This window comes from Protopterus annectens, chromosome 17.part0, assembly GCF_019279795.1.
Source record: "Protopterus annectens isolate FY-2018-M chromosome 17.part0, PAN1.0, whole genome shotgun sequence".
Taxonomy (NCBI): domain Eukaryota; kingdom Metazoa; phylum Chordata; order Ceratodontiformes; family Protopteridae; genus Protopterus; species Protopterus annectens.
The window spans coordinates 656276645-656295036 of record NC_056751.1 but is presented as its reverse complement, the minus strand read 5'-3'; the positions used below and the strand labels follow the sequence as shown (position 1 = coordinate 656295036).

Below are 18392 nucleotides of genomic sequence, written 5' to 3'. Positions count from 1 at the left end.
GTAGCTATTTGTAAATGCATAGCTCATACAAAACAACAAGATAGGATTTCAAAAGGCAATGCGAGAGCTGACACAGCTGCAAAGCAAGCAGCCTCAGAAGCATTTCTTTTGACCAAGGAATTATAACCTTCTGAGATTTTAGACTTAGAAATGTTGAAAACAATGCAGACACTTACTATACAAGCTGAAAAAGTAAAGTGGAAAAGACGAGGAGCAATTCTCAAGGAAGGGCTGTACATCTCCAAAGAGGGAAAACCAATATCACCGTCTAATTTATTTAGATATGCAGCTTTGTTGAGGCATGGGCAGAGCCATGTCTCAACAGGGGGGATGGTACAGTTAGTGAATCGGGTATTCGCTACGTACGGGTTTACAAACTACACTAAAAAATTTTGCCTGTCATGTCACACTTGTAATAAACATCATGCACAAGGGGCGTTAAAGCCCAAGCAAGGGACTTTCCCTACACCACCGTATCCATTTCATACTATCTGTATGGATTTCATAGAATTGAACAAATGTGAAAACAAAAAGTACTGCCTTGTCATTGTGGATATGTTTTCCAAATGGGTAGAGGCCTTTCCGACTAGTAAACCAGATGCAGCCACTGTTACAAAGACCCTAGTTAAAGAAATTATTCCTAGATTTGGCATACCGGAAAGGATCTACAGTGACAATGGTACACATTTCGTTAAACAAACTATACAACAGCTAAGTCAGTATTTTGGGGTTTCTTTAAAACATCACTGTGCATATCACCCTCAATCTGCAGAGTTAGTGGAGAGGCACAATGGAGTTTTAAAGAATAAGCTTAACAAACTTATAGCAGATACACAAAAGAACTGGGTGTACTGTTTGCCCCTGGCACTGTTGAGCATGAGAACTGTTCCGAATGCAAAAGGATTGACACCTTTTGAAACGATTTTCGGAAGAGCTTATTATATACCTCAGTGGAAACCTCTCATGCCTGCAGACCAGGAAGCAGATTGGACACTTGCAGAATACATGAGAAATATGCTAAATAACAAACATCTTTTACAGTTTAATTCTGTTTCAGATAAAGACCAAACTAAACCATTCAAAGTAACAGTAGCCCCAGGCACTTGGGTCTGGGTGAAAACAATCAAAAAGAAGAATTGGACGACACCAAAGTGGGAAGGTCCGTATCAAGTACTGCTAAGCATGCCCACAACAGTCAAGATTGTGGAATGTTCATCTTGGATTCATTTGGCACACTGTAAACTAGTCAAAAACTTTGAACTTGATAAAACTCTTGCTAACACACAGCAGCAGTAAAATAACAAGACCTAGAGACAATAGAAATACTGAATGACTTCAGCAGTATATTCAGCAGTGTTGCATAATCATTTTAATAACTGCATTAGTGACAATGTTCTTTTTGCTATGGATTTTGCTGTGGCCTTTCTTTCCCTCAGCCACACTAGCCAAACTGAAGAAACATGATTCAACACTCATAGACTGGCATCCGAACTTTAACACTTACCAAGCAATCAAATATGTGTATGCTGAGACTTTTAATATTTTGAATTGTTGGATTTGCACAGGTATACCAACAGCATACGGGGGATTATTGATGGCTGCTGTCCCCCTAAGGGTCAATGAGACCTGAAAAAACTTGATTTTTGAGACTACACCTGTAAAATCTAGAGACAAAATTGCATTGTTCCTACCTGTTACACAAACAGGAATTGCATGCTTTTTTAAGAATGACACGATTCAAGTAGGTTGGAGCAAATGTAATGTGACTGTTTCTTATAAATGTTATATTAAACCTAAAAATGTTAAAATACAGAAACAATTTGTGATGCAGATTATGACTCATACTTTGAGTCCTTGCATAAAACTGTCAGTGATATACAACATAATCCTGTTCTTTTAAAGCAACTGTCTATTATAGATAAGAAAATGTTTCATGCAGGGAAGGTGTATATCAATACTAAGGTAGAAAACTGTTATTTTATATGTGGGAAAAAGGCATACAAATGGTTGCCTGAGAATTGGTCCGGCAGTTGTTTTTTGGGTTGCTTGGTCCTGCCATACGACACACTACAGCTTTGCCTCATGGGAGAATTTGAAAGGTCAGAGACGTCGCAAAGAAACCTGAAAATCCAATCAAGAAACCTGAGAATCCAGTGGGACAGATCATAGCAGGCTGGAGAAACCATAACTCTGTGAAAGACAAAAGTAAACTAGCACACATGGACTTCAGTGACACTATCATATCCTGGGCTGGCATAGCCCCTGCATATGGTGCAGTTAAATCAATCTGGGAACTGAGAAAGCTATCCAAACTTCTCGAGGTCATGAGCAATGCAACTTTTTCTGCTCTTGAATTAATGACTGATGAACTGAATGCAATGAGAACTGTGGTGCTTCATAACCGCATGGCTCTTGACTTCACCCTAGCGGCGAGAGGTGGTACTTGCACTTTAATCAAAGACGAGTGTTGTTCGTTTATTCCTGACAATAAACACAAGATCAACGATCATTTGGAAGTGATTCAGCAAGTGTCAGACATGACCAGGCCAGACCCGAACCCACTGACGGACTTTTTCCAGAATTTGTTTGGGGGGTGGGGTTCCATCCTAATGAACATTCTGATTGACATTTGTGTGGGATTACTTTTGTTAGGAGCATGTATTTGCTGTGGAATTCCCTGCATGAAAAAATTAATCAAAGATTTTAGAGACATGTCAGTTTCTGAGACTTTGTATCAAAGTACTGAAATTGAAGAACTGTTGAAAAAGGAAACACTTTCATAAGTTTAAACTAAATGACTCTCTTAGCTGCAAATCCTCAAAGGAAGAGGTTAGGAGAAGAAACAAAATGTTTATGCTTTTGAAATAGAATAAAAAGTATTAACGGGGGGAAATGTTAGAAAAATATGTATTAACATATGTGTGCAATGCTTATTTTAAATAAGGGAAGATTAACACGTTTTTATTCTATATGCAGTATTAGTTTTATTTGAAACTGAAAACATGCTTTTCTGAAATTGTGCTTTCTGACACTGCAAGATGCACTCTGACCTAGTTTGCTAGCACAGCAAAATACGTGTTTATGCCTTGGAAATGTACTGGAAAGAAGGTGATTTTCTGCTAGGTCAGGAAATTAAATGGAGAATAATAATAATTTCTGTAGATCCATTCATTATGGACAATAAGCTTTGTTTGTGTTGATGAAAAAGTGCACAAGCTGCAGGATAGTTAGACACTATAAACAACAAACTGCTTCAGAAATCTGTACTTGCATTGTGCTTGAATTAGCCATAGTACCAAGACTTGTAACATCACATAGCAAGAAAGTTATAATTGACCGGTGGTCGTCAAGGCCATCCTGTTTACTGAAAAATCTTTTTTAAACTTTGAAGAGTCAGCTAGAAATGAGAGAAACATCTGTAAAGTAACATAATTGTGAACTGGTGATCTGCTACATCAGTCGTAGTGGGCAATGTCTTGAAAGAAAGGTATAATAACTGTGACACTTCCTGATTTAGTCAGACAAACTCTGTAACTGCATTTTTTGTCTCCTTGCGCAAGAATGAAGATACCTGAACTGAACCTTATGCTTTTGGTCTTTTGAAGTATTTTTCTCTGACAGGGACGCATTAGCACAGCATGCTATTCGCATTACTGGATGATTTCCCTTCTCCTGCTGTATTTATAGGGTGCTGACATCATCAGTCTTTCCAAAGAGGAATGTACATCTTTAACTCTCCCTCAGTATGGGGGATAACTATATCTGTGCATTAATAGATGCCTAGTTCAGGGTCACATATGCACACTGGCACTGACAGGTTATGTTCTATACCATGCTTTGTGACCACAGGACTTGTAACACACAACACAAGTAGGGGGTGTATCCATATACATCACAGATACACACACCTCTGGGTTGGTACCACTGCACTAAGCATGACAGGCCATACATATACAACTACCATTGTACAAAACTGCCTTTTGGTTTGGTGTGTAGTTCAGACCCCCCCCCCCCATACCCAGGAACCGCACTCGGCTTTCCTGGGAACAGTGTAGGATATGAAGGTCTTCACACACACCATTATAGTGGTTGACTTCAGGTACACAAATATTGACTGGGGATGCTACTCAGGCCCTCAACAACATCAGCCTACAGCCACTACAATTTATGGATCCATGTGCTATGGCACAACCAGTCACCAAACCCACAAGGGGGAATACATATTGGACCTGATCATCACCAACATGGGGACTCTATGTTCCACACCAGAGGTAGAACCGTCATTGTTAAGATCAGACCATAAACAACTTTCCCTGGACATCCATATCCCATCCCCACCCCTAGCCAAGGAAATCACTGTAAAGAATTTCTCAAAAGCAGACTTTGCACTTGTGAAGACTGGGGTGGAATACTTCAAAAGCCCCATGCTGGAGGATAATACAGCCCAATCTGCAGAATCCTTTACAAACGCATTGTATGAGCACCTGCAGGTATGCATTGATCATGCTATCCCAAATAAAACCATGCCTCCTCCAAAACAGGAGACCTGTCTGGTTGACCCCGGCCATATATAAGCTGTACAACAGAAGGAGGAAGCTACTACATAACAGAGCAATATCCCACAGAGGGAGGGCATCTCTGAACAGTATTGGCAAGACACTTCAATCCCTCATATAATCATCACTTGCACATTTTGACAGTGAAATTGACCAGACACTACAGATAATCACAAGGCCTTCTTTCTTTCTGTCAGGAATATGTGTGGAAACAACCCAGATATGCTCTGAATTGTTGCATAACAGCACAAAATATGCCAAACCTATGGACATAGCCTACACCCTGGCAGACAGAGTCTGCACAAATGCCCCCCCTTACCTCCCAAGGGTACAGATGCCCATCCCAAATGAATGTAACCTCCCTGACATCACAGATGCACAGGTGAAAGGTGCCCTCTCCACAGCAAATAACACAGCATATGTATGGGACCAGACGGTGTCCCAGACTGTGTCCTACATGAGCTCTGAGTAGAACTGAACACTCACATTAAGTCACTGTTCCAACTTAGCCTTACTACAGGATATGTACCCTGAGAATGGCATACAGATACAGTGCTCCCACTCCACAAAGGTGGTGCCACAACGGACCACAGGAACTATCACCCCATAAGCCTGACTAGTGTGGTAGAAAAAGCTATGGAGCATATTATCATGGAAGTCATAATCAAAAACATTGTGAGCCTCCAGACAGTGGATCATACACAATTCGGCTTTGTTAAGGGCAGATCTTGCCTCTTACACATAGTTCATATCTTTGAAATGGTTACTGAAGCCGTGGATGAGGGACAAGGTAGTTCACACAGTCTACCTGTACCTTGCAGAAGCCTGCAACACAATACCCCACTCAGGCATCATACATATACTTACCAGCTTAAATATCAACCCCTATATCACTAGATGTGTTGCTATCTGCCTCAGGGATGGAACCCACATGGTCAGAATTGCAGGTGGCATGTCCAATTCCAGACCAGTTACAACTGGTGTCTCACTGGGCTCAGTTGTGGGACCTGTCCTATTCAGTATGTACTTCTCTGAGGTTCATACTAACATGGGGGGATTATGTCTAACAAACGTCACAGATGACTGCTAACCAGGGGCCATAAGCAACACTGCAGCTGACACATGCTTCCTCCATAAGGGTCTCACAGAGATGGATGCTTGTTGCCAGAGCCATGGCCTCATGCTAAATGCTAAGACATGCATAGTCATCCCCTTTGGGGAAAACAAGGTGCACACAAATCACCACATAAGTGGTAATCCATTAAGTACAGAAGATGTATTTACAGATTTGGGGACCAACATAGATCGTAACCTCTCCTTTGCTAATCACATTGACAGAGTCATTGCAAGGACCTTTACATAGCCCTCCTTATCACATGGGGGTTTGCATGTAGATCATGGGAGGTCATTGTGGCCCTCTACTAGTCACTCATCAGGCCCATGTTTGACTACAATGGCCCTTTTGAGGTGTACCTTACCCAACACCTGCAGCAACTACAGTGTCCACAACAGTACCCCCCCAAGAGGATCATGGGCTACACACAGATGTCCTATGCAGCTCAACTAAAGGATCTCCAGCTCTACTCAGTTGCTTAATGCCTACTCAGAGGTAATTTATGCCTGATGTACACAGCCATGTCAAACCCAGAAGTAATGGACATGCTCTAGCTCATAACATCCAAGACCCTTAGAGCTACACACTCCAGGGACTTAAACCTCAGCACAAAACTAAATAGGACATGCTACAGGGACAGATTCATTACCCAGAGGCTCCCCTCACTGTGTAATTGAATCCCAATTAAAGTTAGACATAGCCCCTCACCAACCCTCTTCCAGCAAAATCCAGCCGCATGGATGGGAGATTGCAAATTCATGCTTGGGATCTCCACTGTGTCCCTGCTTGACAGAGGCACAGCAAACTAGCCTTAAAGGGTGCCTTCTGCGACCTACTTTACAGAGGCACATTAGGCTACTCTACTGGGGAGGCGGACGCCAAATACACTCTGCCTAGGCTTATAAATTCCCTAGGGCAGACAGCCTAGTATCGACCTCTGCACCTATGTTTATGTTGGGGATGCACAATATTTGTTGCTGATACTGTTTGCAGGTCTTTATTGCCGTAGCTTTCCCAGTTTCTATGAACAACTTGTGTATCTGCGTAACATGTTTGATCATGACAGGGTTCCAGTATATTAATATATGTGTCTGTTGTCATTTAACTGTGTGCACAGGGCAGATTGCTGGATCGTGGGAGGTTCCTGGCTTAACACATACAACTGCCAGATATGTGTGGCTGACTGCTATACTCAGACATGGCCTAAGTTTGTGAGCATGCCCAGTTCAGGCTTTCCATGGTTTGTTGCCTGACATATGTCTCATTTATCCAAGTGTGTGAGCATGCCCAGTGTGACATTTACATATATTGTGATCTGAAGTCCACTACATTTGTGGCTGTGTGTGAACATGACCAATATTGACATTTATACTGTGTGTGTTGGAAGTCATGTTGTGTTCTTACTGCCAGACTCCTTTTCATAGATTCATAGATTCATAGATTAGTACTAAGCTAACTGCCCTTGTGGGCCATTTTAAGCCAATTATCCAATCCCTTTGTGGGACCTGCACTTTGTGTTTATAAGGCAAACACCTTAACCATTAAGCCACCCTCCCAACCCATAACTCAACAGGGATTGTGCTGTGCCTGCAGGGTTTCTATGGGATAGTTTACAAAGACTTGTCAACATTCTTTCATACTGGCTGAACACTGCAATACTGTCATGGTGTACTGGTTCAGTGCTTTCACTATGGTGTATAGCATCATGGGTTTGAGTCCCATCACTGCTTTAAATGTTCATACTGAGCTGACCAGACTGGTTAAGGGCCAGTTGGGCAGCTATGAGCATGTAGCATTTTGTTCAGCTATGGCCTACTTAAACCAGGCTTGTCCAACATTGCTGTGTATTCACCAACTTGGGTGGACATTGCCAAACATTACTCCACATTGACCACAGTTGTACTAGTTGGTGTGTGTGATTCTCTTCATAGGTTCATACTAGGCTATCTGCCCTAGGGCATTTATAATCCTAGCCAGAGTGTGTTTGGCTTTCAACACACATTTTAAGTGGAGTTTGCCATGACATTTTTCAAGGTTAATATACTGTGCCTCTGTCTACCAGTGACATAGAAGTGATACCCAGGGTAAACCTACAATCTCCCATCCACTCATCCAGATTCCTCTTGAAGAGAGTCAATGAGGGACTCTGGCTAACCTGGAGTGGGAGTTTACTCAAGAGTGGAGGGAGCCTCTGGGTTATGAATCTGTCACTCCAGCATGTCCTATTTATTTCAGTTCTGAGGTTCAGGTCTCTTGATCGCTTAGCTTGATGGGATTATGATTTTCCAAGGTGCAGCATGTCCATTGATTCCAGGTTGGACATGGCTTTATACATCAGGCACAGATCACCTCTGGGCAGGCAGTATGCCACTGAGTGGAGCTGCAGTTTCTTTAACCGGCCAGCAAATGGCATGTGTTTGGGCCCTGTGATCCTCCTGGTGAGGTACTTTCGTGGTCTTTCCAGCTGCTGCAGGTGTCTGATAAGGTACATCCCACAAGGGGCATTGTACTAAATTATGGGCCTGATGAGGGATGAGTAAGGAGGCACAATGACCTCCCCTGATCTACATGTGAATACCTTCATGATTAGGTGGGCTATATGAAATGTTTTTCTAAACACTTTCGTCACGTGGTTGTCAAATGAGAGATTGCTATCAACTTGGGTCCCCAGGTCCCTTTTCACTTCTTCCATACTTAATGGGTTACCACCTATGTGGTAATTTGTGGGCACTTAGTTTTTGCCAAAGGGGATGACTATACACTTTTTTGCGCTTAGCTTGTGGACATGGCTCTGGCACCAGTTGTCTGTTTCTATGAGGCCCTTTTGTAGGATGCTTGTGTCAGCTGGAGGGTCAGTTATGGCACCCAGTTTGCAGTCATCTGCAAACTTGTTCAACCACAGTCCTTTTGTGTTGGTCTGTGCCTCTGAGAAATATATACCAAACAAGGGGGGTCCCAGGACTGAGCCTTGTGGGATGCCACTTGTAGCTGGTTTGGGGTCTGACATGGCTCCAGCATTTCTGACCATGTGGGTTCTGTCCTTGAGCCAGTTTGCAACCCATCTAGTGACATAGGGGTTTATATTGAAGCTGGTGAGCTTATCTATAATGACCAAGTGGGGTATTGTATGGAAGGCTTTTGCGAGGTCCAGGTAGGCTGTGTGGACCACCTTCCCCTCATTAATGGCCTTGGTGACTGTTTCAAATGACTCAACCAGGTATAAGAGGCAGGATCTGCCCTTATCAAAGCCAAACTAGGTAGGATCCAGTGTCTGTAGGTCCCCAATATCTTTATTTCTGAGGTCCATGATGATCCTTTCCATAGCTTTGCAGACCAAGCTAGTCAGGCTTCTGGGCCAATAGTTTGCAGTATCCATTGAGGCACCACCTTTGTGGAGAGGGACCACTGTTGCTGTACACTGCTCTTTGGGTACATATCCTGTGGTAAGGCTGAGAATGAACAGTGGTTTTATGTTTGTGTTCAATTCTTCTTGGGGTTCATGTTGGACACAGCCCAGGACACCGTCTGGTCCCATTGATGCTTTGTGTTTTGCTTTGGAGAGGCTGGCTTTTACCGAGCATCTGAGATGTTAGGGGGACAGCACTCTTCTGGGATAGATATTTGTCCTTTTGGTGGGGAGAGGGGGGGGGTTTGCACTGAACCTGTCAGCTCGGATGTTGGCATTGTCTGTGGGTTTGGTGTATTGCCTGTCATTTTGGACTAATTCTGAGCATATCTGGGAATTCCCACCCAGGTTCCTACCATAACTAAAGAAAGCCTTGTGATTATCCTTAGTGTCCTGTACAATTTTTATCTCAAAGATGGCCTTAGACGATCTTATGTGTGGCTGTAGTTTTTCAATAATACTGATCAGAGATGCCTTCCCTTTTTGGGATTTTGCTCTATCATATAGTAGCTTCCTCCTTGTATTGTATGTTTTTTTTTATGGCTGGGGTCCACCTGACAGGATGCCTGCCTTTGGAGGATTGGATCTTGGTTTTATTTGGGATTGCATGATCCATGCATTTCTGAAGGTGTTCATAGAATGCGTTTATAAAGGGTTCTGAGGTCTGGGCCATATTTTCCACAGGCACAGGGCTGTGAAGGATTCCACCTCGGTTTTGAGGAGTGTGACATTTGCTTTAGTGAAAATTTTTCACTGTGGTTTTCTGGCCATGGGCTGGGGTTGGGATGTGAATATCCAGTGAGATTACTCTATGGTCTGATCTTACCAGTGAGAGATACACTTCTGGTCTTGGGCATAGAGTCCCCATGTTGGTGATGATCAGGTCCAGTATGTTTTCCCCTCTTGTGGGAGTGGTAGCAAGTTGTTCCATAGCATTTGAGTTTATAAATTCTAGGAACCTTTGGGCTAGGGTGTTGCAGCTAGGGTAATACTCCCAGTCTCTGTTTGGGTAGTTGAAGTCGCCCAATATAATGGTGTTTGGGGAGACCTTCATATTTTCATGTGTTCTCCAGTCAGCCAAGTGTGGTTCCTGGGTTTAGGAGGGTGGTCTGTAGCAGGCTATGAACTGGAAGGCGGTTTTACCCACTGTTAGTTGCACATGGATAGCCTCTGATGCTTCATGCTGTGCCACCAATCTGGGGGTGTGGGTATCTTTGACAAATATTGATACTTATCCTCCTTTTGTAGTTTGTTCCATGTTTTGCGGCTGTAAAGCATGGTATGAGGTGTAACCTGTTAGTGCTACTGTGCTCTTGGGAGCCTTGAACCAGGTTTCTGTTACTGCACAGATATCAACATTCTCCATGCTGAGGAGAAATTTGGAGTGCATGCATCTTTCAGTTTAGACTTCTGGCATTGAGTAGCATTACTTCTAGTTTCTTATCCCTTGTGATACTTATGGAGGTGGATTTGTCTTTTGAGCCTTACCTAAAAAAGGCACTATGGGGTGACAAGAGCCTTTGGCAATATCCAAAAGGCCACAAGTGACAGGTGAAAGCCATCCCTAGTGAAGCATCATGTCTTGTCGAGCATGTCTTCCCAGGCTGACAGGCACTGGATCCCCTTTTACTGACCCCAATACTTAAGCCAATTGTTGTAATTGATCATCTTGTCTTCATATTGTGGCATCATGTTTGGTGAGGGTAGGATGATACTCAAGGTCATCAAGTTTGCATATATTACATGGTGGTAAATGCTGTTTAGCACTACCTTACATTGCTTAACACATGGCAATCATGCCTCAGGTGGTGCTGCAGGGCTGCCTATGTTGGATGCACATACTACACTCCCTGCACATGTTTGAAAGCAGGTTGTGTCAACTTAGGCATCCCTTTCACTATATGTGGGAGTCAGAGAGAGGTATAATTTCCAGGGTTCCTACTGAGCCAGTGTATGTGCTATGCGTTGCCTCTTTGCCAAGGCCAAGGCATACTGAGCATGCCTCCTTCTGCCTACTGGGGAAGGCTCAGGTTGTTCCTCTTCCGAGTCACACTCTGCCTGTGATGGCCTTGGCAATGGTGGGGGGCTGTTTGGCCCAGGCCTATGCTGATCCTGCTGCAGCTGTTTTCGCATAATCATATTATGTAGCATAGCACATACCATGACAATTTGGGTACATGTAGTTGGTGAGTATTGCAAGGCTCCACCAGATGTGTCCAGGCACCAGAACCGTGACATGAGCAACCCAAACACATGCTCAATTACATTTTGTGTTTGTGCATGTGCCTCATTATGGCATTCCTGTTCAGGTGTGTGTGCATTTCTGATGGGTGTCATCATCCACGGCTCCAATGCATAGCCAGCATCCCCCACTAAGTGACCATGTGGGATGTCCCCACTGGCAAATGTCTGGTACAGCTGCATCAGATGCCAGATATGGGAATCATGGTAGCTTCCAGGGCAGCCAGCACACACATTCATTATTATGCCCTGGGCATCACACATGACCTGACAGTTGATGGAGGGGAAGCCCTTGCGGTTAATGTAGGCCCTACCTCACTCACCGGCTGGTGCTTTGATGCGTATACGCGTGCAGTCTACTGCACCCACTACCTCAGGGTATTCTGCTATTTCCTGGAAGAGATGCATATCGCTGGCCAGTACCTCACGGGAATTGGGGAAATATACATGATCACCGACATGTGCTGACATGGCATCCAGGAACTGGTGCAGTACCCTGGATGCTGATGCCTGTGATATCCCCATCATATCACCAGTTGGTCTCTGGAAGGTACCTGTTGCTAGTATTCTTAGGCCAACACATACCTTGGTTTCCACTGGGATGAGTTCCCCTCTGTTGGTTCTGTGTGTGAGACATGGCCTGCACAGCTCAACAATTTGCTGCAGGAGGTCTCTGTCTACTCTATAGCACTCCACTATCTCCAGCTCATGTAACCCCTGGTAGGTGACCCTGGGCCTGTACACTCTTCTCCGTCTCCTCACTGTGGGTTGTTTGGCAGCATTTACATTGTCACCACCCTCAGCATGTTGCATATGTCGCCTTATAACAGCAATGGCAGCCCTAGCATTTTTTGTCTGAGTGTAGCTTTTTCAGTTTTCAGTTCTAGTAGCTTACTCCAGTGTTGCAGTGTCTTTTGAGAGTAACAAACTGCACTGTTGTTTGCAGAGTTTTAAGTGCTGGGCTGGGCTAGTGTTCTGCCTGTGTAATTGCCTGATTCTGATTGTTTTCACCTGCTAGCACTACTAGTATTCTCTGGTAGCTTCCTACTATTTGTTCTGCTTCCTTTTTCCTTTCTGTTTCCTCAGGGGGAAGCAACGAGCATACAAGTGCAGACACGCTCACAGCATCTCACACGCGCGCACACATGCTTAGACGGACTACAACTTGCTTATTTGGGTTAAAACGCGTGCACACCAGTGCAAGCATGCTTACAGGTCTTTAAACAGCTTTATACATGCTTACTCCAGCTTAAACACACGCACTCACGCTTTCACAAGTGCACTCTGTCTTACTCGGGTTTACAGGCGCGCACACGCACGCATACCCGCTCAGCAAGAAACTTTGGTGTTATCCACAGTATACACCTTCCATTTCTTGGCTTTCCCTGGCCTACCTGTTGACACACCTCTTTCCATGATGTCTAACTGACAGCTGACATATGCCAGTCTGCTCCTATGAGCTTCACTACTTGCATACATACCCCCCTTGTGATGTCACCTATCTCCTACTCTGTTACTCCCCATATCCTACTCCTACACTCCACTGACTGTGCTCATTTGCTATGTAAAAGTGCGATTCACTATCCTAACACTCATTTACATAGGATTGCCTACTAATGCTTGGTTACATGTCTTAGACTGGGCTTCTCCCCTTAGCATCCCCTACTCAGTGGCCATGTTTTCTTTAGCCTGCTATTCCTTTACATTGTAATATAACAGTTTTCATAGATTCCATGTTTGTGGCTTTTATTTTCTTATTTTATGATGTTTTAGCGCACCCTGTTTGCGCGGCACTGCGCTACGCTTAAACATCGGAAATCGCCGAAAAAAAAAGTATTTCTATTTTAATTTTGCATCTGGGAACTTTTCCAATGGCCATATATTTGGCCATTGGCATGCTTCCTCAACCATATGCAACCTTTATTTGGAGCTGACAAGGCTCTATTGTGCTATTTGCAGAACGGTATTCAGTTGTCAACTGAGTACATTTCTGCAGCTAACACGGCTCCTACTCGGACAGGTTTGTGCTTCCTGGATTGCAAATTTACCTCATTTGCATGCCTTTTGGCTGCAAGTGAGATAATTTGCATATCCAAACCCTGTCCGTTTAGGAGACGTTTTAGGAGCTCTCTTACACGCCCCTACAAGCTGTTCCTGGATCGCTCATCAGACATGATGGCTGCATGGAGTCTTACTTTACTCGTACACTCCGTGCAAGCCATCGTGAATCCAGCAGAAGGTTTATGGATGTGGTAAGAGAGGACATGCAGGTGGCTGGAGTAACAGAGAAAGATGCAGAGAACAGGAAGAACATGGAAACAGATGACCTGTTGTGGCGACCCCTAGCAGGAACAGCCGAAAGAAAAAGAAGAAGAAGATTAGATATTGATATATTATTTATGGCATATGTATTACATTAGATATAGATATATTACTTATGACACATATTAGATTAGCTATTGGTGTATTATGCATGGCACTTAGATTATATATATAATATTTATGTCTGCAAAATAACTTGACTAAATTAACCATTTGGGCACAGGAGAATAATATGCTGATAAATGCATCAAAGACTAAGTATATTAGATTTGGTAGGCATAAATTGAAAGGAGAATATTTAATACAGCACACAGTGATCAAAACTGTAGACTCATTTAAGGACCTGGGTATATGGATAGATTCAGCTATGAGTTTTTCTAATTATAGAACTATAGGTTGTTTAAAAAGTTTTATAAAGTCTAGGAAATCAAAAATATTGCAGTCATTGTTTGTTAGTTACATTAAACCCAAATTTGAATATGGAATAACAATATGGAAACCCTATAAGTAAACAAGCATGAGCAAACTGGAAAGAGTACAACAGAAGTCTACCAAGGGTATCCATGGATGTGAAAAATTAAGCTATTATGAAAGACTGAAATATCTGAACTTGTACAGTGTCTCTTTCAGATATACCAAACACCCAAAAAAAGCCCAAAACCTTGGACCAAATGAGTAAACAGTAAAAGAGTCATGGCTTAAGACCAAGGTAGCTTAAAAACAGTTTTTAATTTGACAATAAAATCCAAAGATTCGTCAGCACAAAATAAATCCAATATACATCAAGCGCTTTCACCCAGGACCTCCCGGGTTTTGTCAAGATACACACCCATGGTTTTTACTTGCCTTTTATAGCACTTGTAATCAAAAACTAATTCAAAGTAGTTAACAATTAAGCCAGTGTTAGGAAACAGATAATAAGATCATTGCGTTCTACCTTCTTTTCCTACCTAAAACAAATCCATTAGTCCATAAGTTTGTTTTTATAAGATTTCATACTGGAACCAATGTCTTAAAAGATAAAGTGTTGACTGATCTTTTATGTTTATAAAAACGTACATTAAAAATCTTAAAAAACAAACAGTTTTTCAATTTTATAGAAACATATACAATGTAACTATGTACCAAGTCCGTCCCATCCACCTGATCATACTTATGTTATGCCAAAAAACCTCGTAATTAAATTGAATGTAAACAGGTCGATCTTCGTATGTTGCAAAATGTGTAGATTTACCCTGTGACAAAATAAGTCACCTCTAACTATTAAAAATTATAATTTTGCTCTTCTAAGTTTCAAAATACTATTTATACTGATAGCTTCATTCAACCCTGGGGGTTTGGAGGCATTTAATTTCAACTGCCATAGCAGTTCCCTGTACTCTAGGGACGCTTCCCAATCACCACCTCTTGGGTTGTGCTTGACATGTTCGAGTACCAAAAACTTTAAACTCATAGATTTACAATTTAAAGAATGTTTGTAAAATGCATTTGTTTCTTTCTTCTTGCTGACATCATACACATGCTCATATATTCTTTTATTTAAGTTCCTTTCAGTTTTGCCCACATAAAAGGAAATACAAGCTTGACAGTACCCGAGATAGACAACCCCTTTTGTAGTGCATGTGAAATGCCCATCTGTTTTTAAATAGAACCCTCTGGACTTCAGAAAGAGTCCTTTCCTGTTAGCAATGTAGGGACATTGTCTACAGGCATTACATTTATAAGTCCCTTGACACAGTTGTGTTTTATTTCTGTTAACTGCACCCTTCCTTTCAAACAAGTCTTTGAGGTTCATGTCCCTTTTTCTTACAAATTGAGGTCTACTACCAATAATGTCTTTGATCTCCTCGTTCATGGCTAAAATTGGCCAATATTTTGTAATAATGTCCTCCACCTTTGAACTGTCAACATTAAATGTGTGTATAAAGGCTTTACCATGTTTAATCTTGCTGTTGTTATCTTTGTTGACCAACACCTGCTCAATATTATCTCCTAAAAGTGGAGAATATAAATCCACTCTTTTTAATGTAATTTCAGAAACCAATGCGTCAAATAGCTGCATCGGATAACCCCTCTCGTTAAATAATGTTCTCAGAAATGATACTTCTTTCTTGAACAAAATGTCCTGACTACACATTCTGGACACCCTTATTAGTTGTCCTTTAATGATTCCTTTCTTTTGAAAAAACGGGTGACAACTATCAAAATGGAGGAACATATTAGAATAACTGTCTTTCCTATAGATACTGGATTGAAAACAATTTTTTGTATAGTTTTTTTCCAATTTCACATCTAAATAGTGCAATTGATGTGTTTGTATGTTATAAGTAAACCTCAAGAATTTTGTAGTATTACTAATGTAGTTCATAAACTCATTGAACTCATTGCTACCACCTCTCCATAGGATACATATATCGTCCAGGTAACGTTGGTAATGTAAAATGTACCTGTTCCAATCTGTTTTAAATATATATTTGTTCTCCCAAAATGACAGTACAATATTAGCATATGCTGAGGCACATGGGGTGCCCATAGCGACCCCCCTTTTTTGTTTGAATAATTCTCCGTTGAAAAAAATAAAGTTATTATTTAGAATCACCTCCATAAATTCCACCAAAAGTCCTGTGATGTTGTTACTAAGACCAGATGTAGTGACTAATAGTTCGTTGAACCACCTGAGTCCTATATCATGTGGAATGCTCGGAAATAATTCTATGACATCTATAGATACCATATATTGAGTCTCTGAGAAGAATTTGTTTTTTATACTCTTCAAGAACTCACATGAATCCTTACACAAGTGTTTAAGTTTTGTTATAAAATTTTTTAATGTAATGTCAACAAATTTACCCAACAATTCCGTTATTCCCTTGGCTCCAGCCACAATTGGCCTGAAATGTAATGGATTCAGTCCTTTATGGACCTTGGGTATCCCAAATATTACCGGTGTGAGTGGTTTTTGAACCATTAAATAATTAAATAATTGCTCGTTAATTACGTTTTTATAAACATAAAAGATCAGTCAACACTTTATCTTTTAAGACATTGGTTCCAGTATGAAATCTTATAAAAACAAACTTATGGACTAATGGATTTGTTTTAGGTATGAAAAGAAGGTAGAATGCAATGATCTCTTTCAGATATCTAAGAAGAGATCTTATTCAGGTATATAGGGCATTTAATGACAAGTACCTCTGGGAATGTCTGGGGTTAACAAAAAAGTCCTAGAGAATCATCAGACAACCTATGTAGAAGATTCTATGGGAATGAGAAGTGTACCAATTAGTTCTCTGACAGAGTAGCTGATGCACGTAACATACTACCAAATTACCTTAAAGCAAGTACTTACTAGTTTAGATATTTTTAAGAACAGCCTGGATACTTATTATGGGAACAAGTGTTTTGGTATATTGGCAAGCTAGAAGGGCATTAATGCCCATGCTTGAAATATTTGTATGTAATGTATGTATATTAGATTAGATATTTATGGCACATGTATTTGTGTGTCACGCTATTTTTTCTTAACTTTTGTTCACTTAGGGTGCAAAATGAGGCCGTGGACTGTGTGGACCGAATGCAGCAAATCCTGCGGTGGTGGAACACAGGAAAGATATATGACAGTGAAGAAGAGGTTTAGAAATTCTGAATTTACCAGCTGCAAGGACAAAAAGGAGATTCGAGCTTGCAATGTCAACTCTTGCTAAGATGAGTCAAGCTGCAAAGTGCTTTACTTTTCTGAGGGCTGTGGAATAGAAAGTCAACCTTATTTTGATCAGAACTAACATTGGTTACCAGACACTTGCAATGTTTTTTTTTGTTTTGTTTTTTTGCTTCTCAGTAATGCTGAAACCAAATGCATTCTAAGCCAATGGCTGTATTACTATACACTGAAGTTTTGTATCATATACATGTTTTATTTATGCTGCAACTGTTTAGAACTCAAGGCACCGTATACCTTAGCAAAGCATTTCTTTCCTGGGATAAATAGATAATTAAACCATGTCATATAACTCACTGAAAATATTTACTATATGCACAAAAAAGAGAACGTGTTAGGACTGCAATAATTCTTTATTCCAAAGTTACAATTTCTAATGCATTATTTCATCTTTAGAAAACACAAGCAAAATATATATAGTTTAAATCATATGCTATGATATTTCATTTATTACAATGAGCAAGTAAGACAAATATTTTTGCAAACATTCTGTTTATTCAATGATATGATCTTTACTGCAAAACTATGACACAGAATATGTGGACTATCTCTAACAGAGTTAAGGTAGACAACATGAAACGTGAAGGAAGTTTTCTCATTACTTGTGCCAGTGGCAAATTCTGATAAGAAAAATGTGTACAACAGATTAAGTAATTACCAGCACATACTAGATATAGCAAAGGGATAAGGTCACATTTGTTATATTTATATATGAAATATAAAACAGCAGGAGTCAGTAAAATAATTTATGTTGATATCTGAATATGAATCCTGTTACAAAAAATGCATTTCTCATAGAATTTTAAATTTCATGGTCATACGTTCATTTACAACAAATGCATACATGCTTTGCTTTGAACACAGCTTTCTCTTAAATGAGACTTATTTGATTTCTATATTTTTAATAAGTATTACTTGCCTTTTGATTTTCTTTTTAATTTTCATTTTTTCTTCAGTTAAGCCATTTGTTTATTCTCATACATAATTCTGAAAGACAGCATTCTATTTCTTAGAAATGAACCCTAACTATTCCTA

General features: G+C 41.0%; 1 protein-coding gene across 1 annotated transcript in view; it reads left to right on the top strand.

The window, feature by feature from the left end:
* Positions 1 to 17591, top strand: part of SPON1 (spondin 1) — a 1605397-nt gene extending 1587806 nt beyond the window's left edge. Inside the window, exon 16 of the mRNA XM_044059306.1 lies at positions 17180 to 17591. Coding sequence (XP_043915241.1) covers positions 17180 to 17343 — 164 coding nt within the window. The 3' untranslated portion in view covers positions 17344 to 17591. The remainder of the gene's footprint in view (positions 1 to 17179) is intronic.
* Positions 17592 to 18392: the final 801 nt, after the last annotated feature.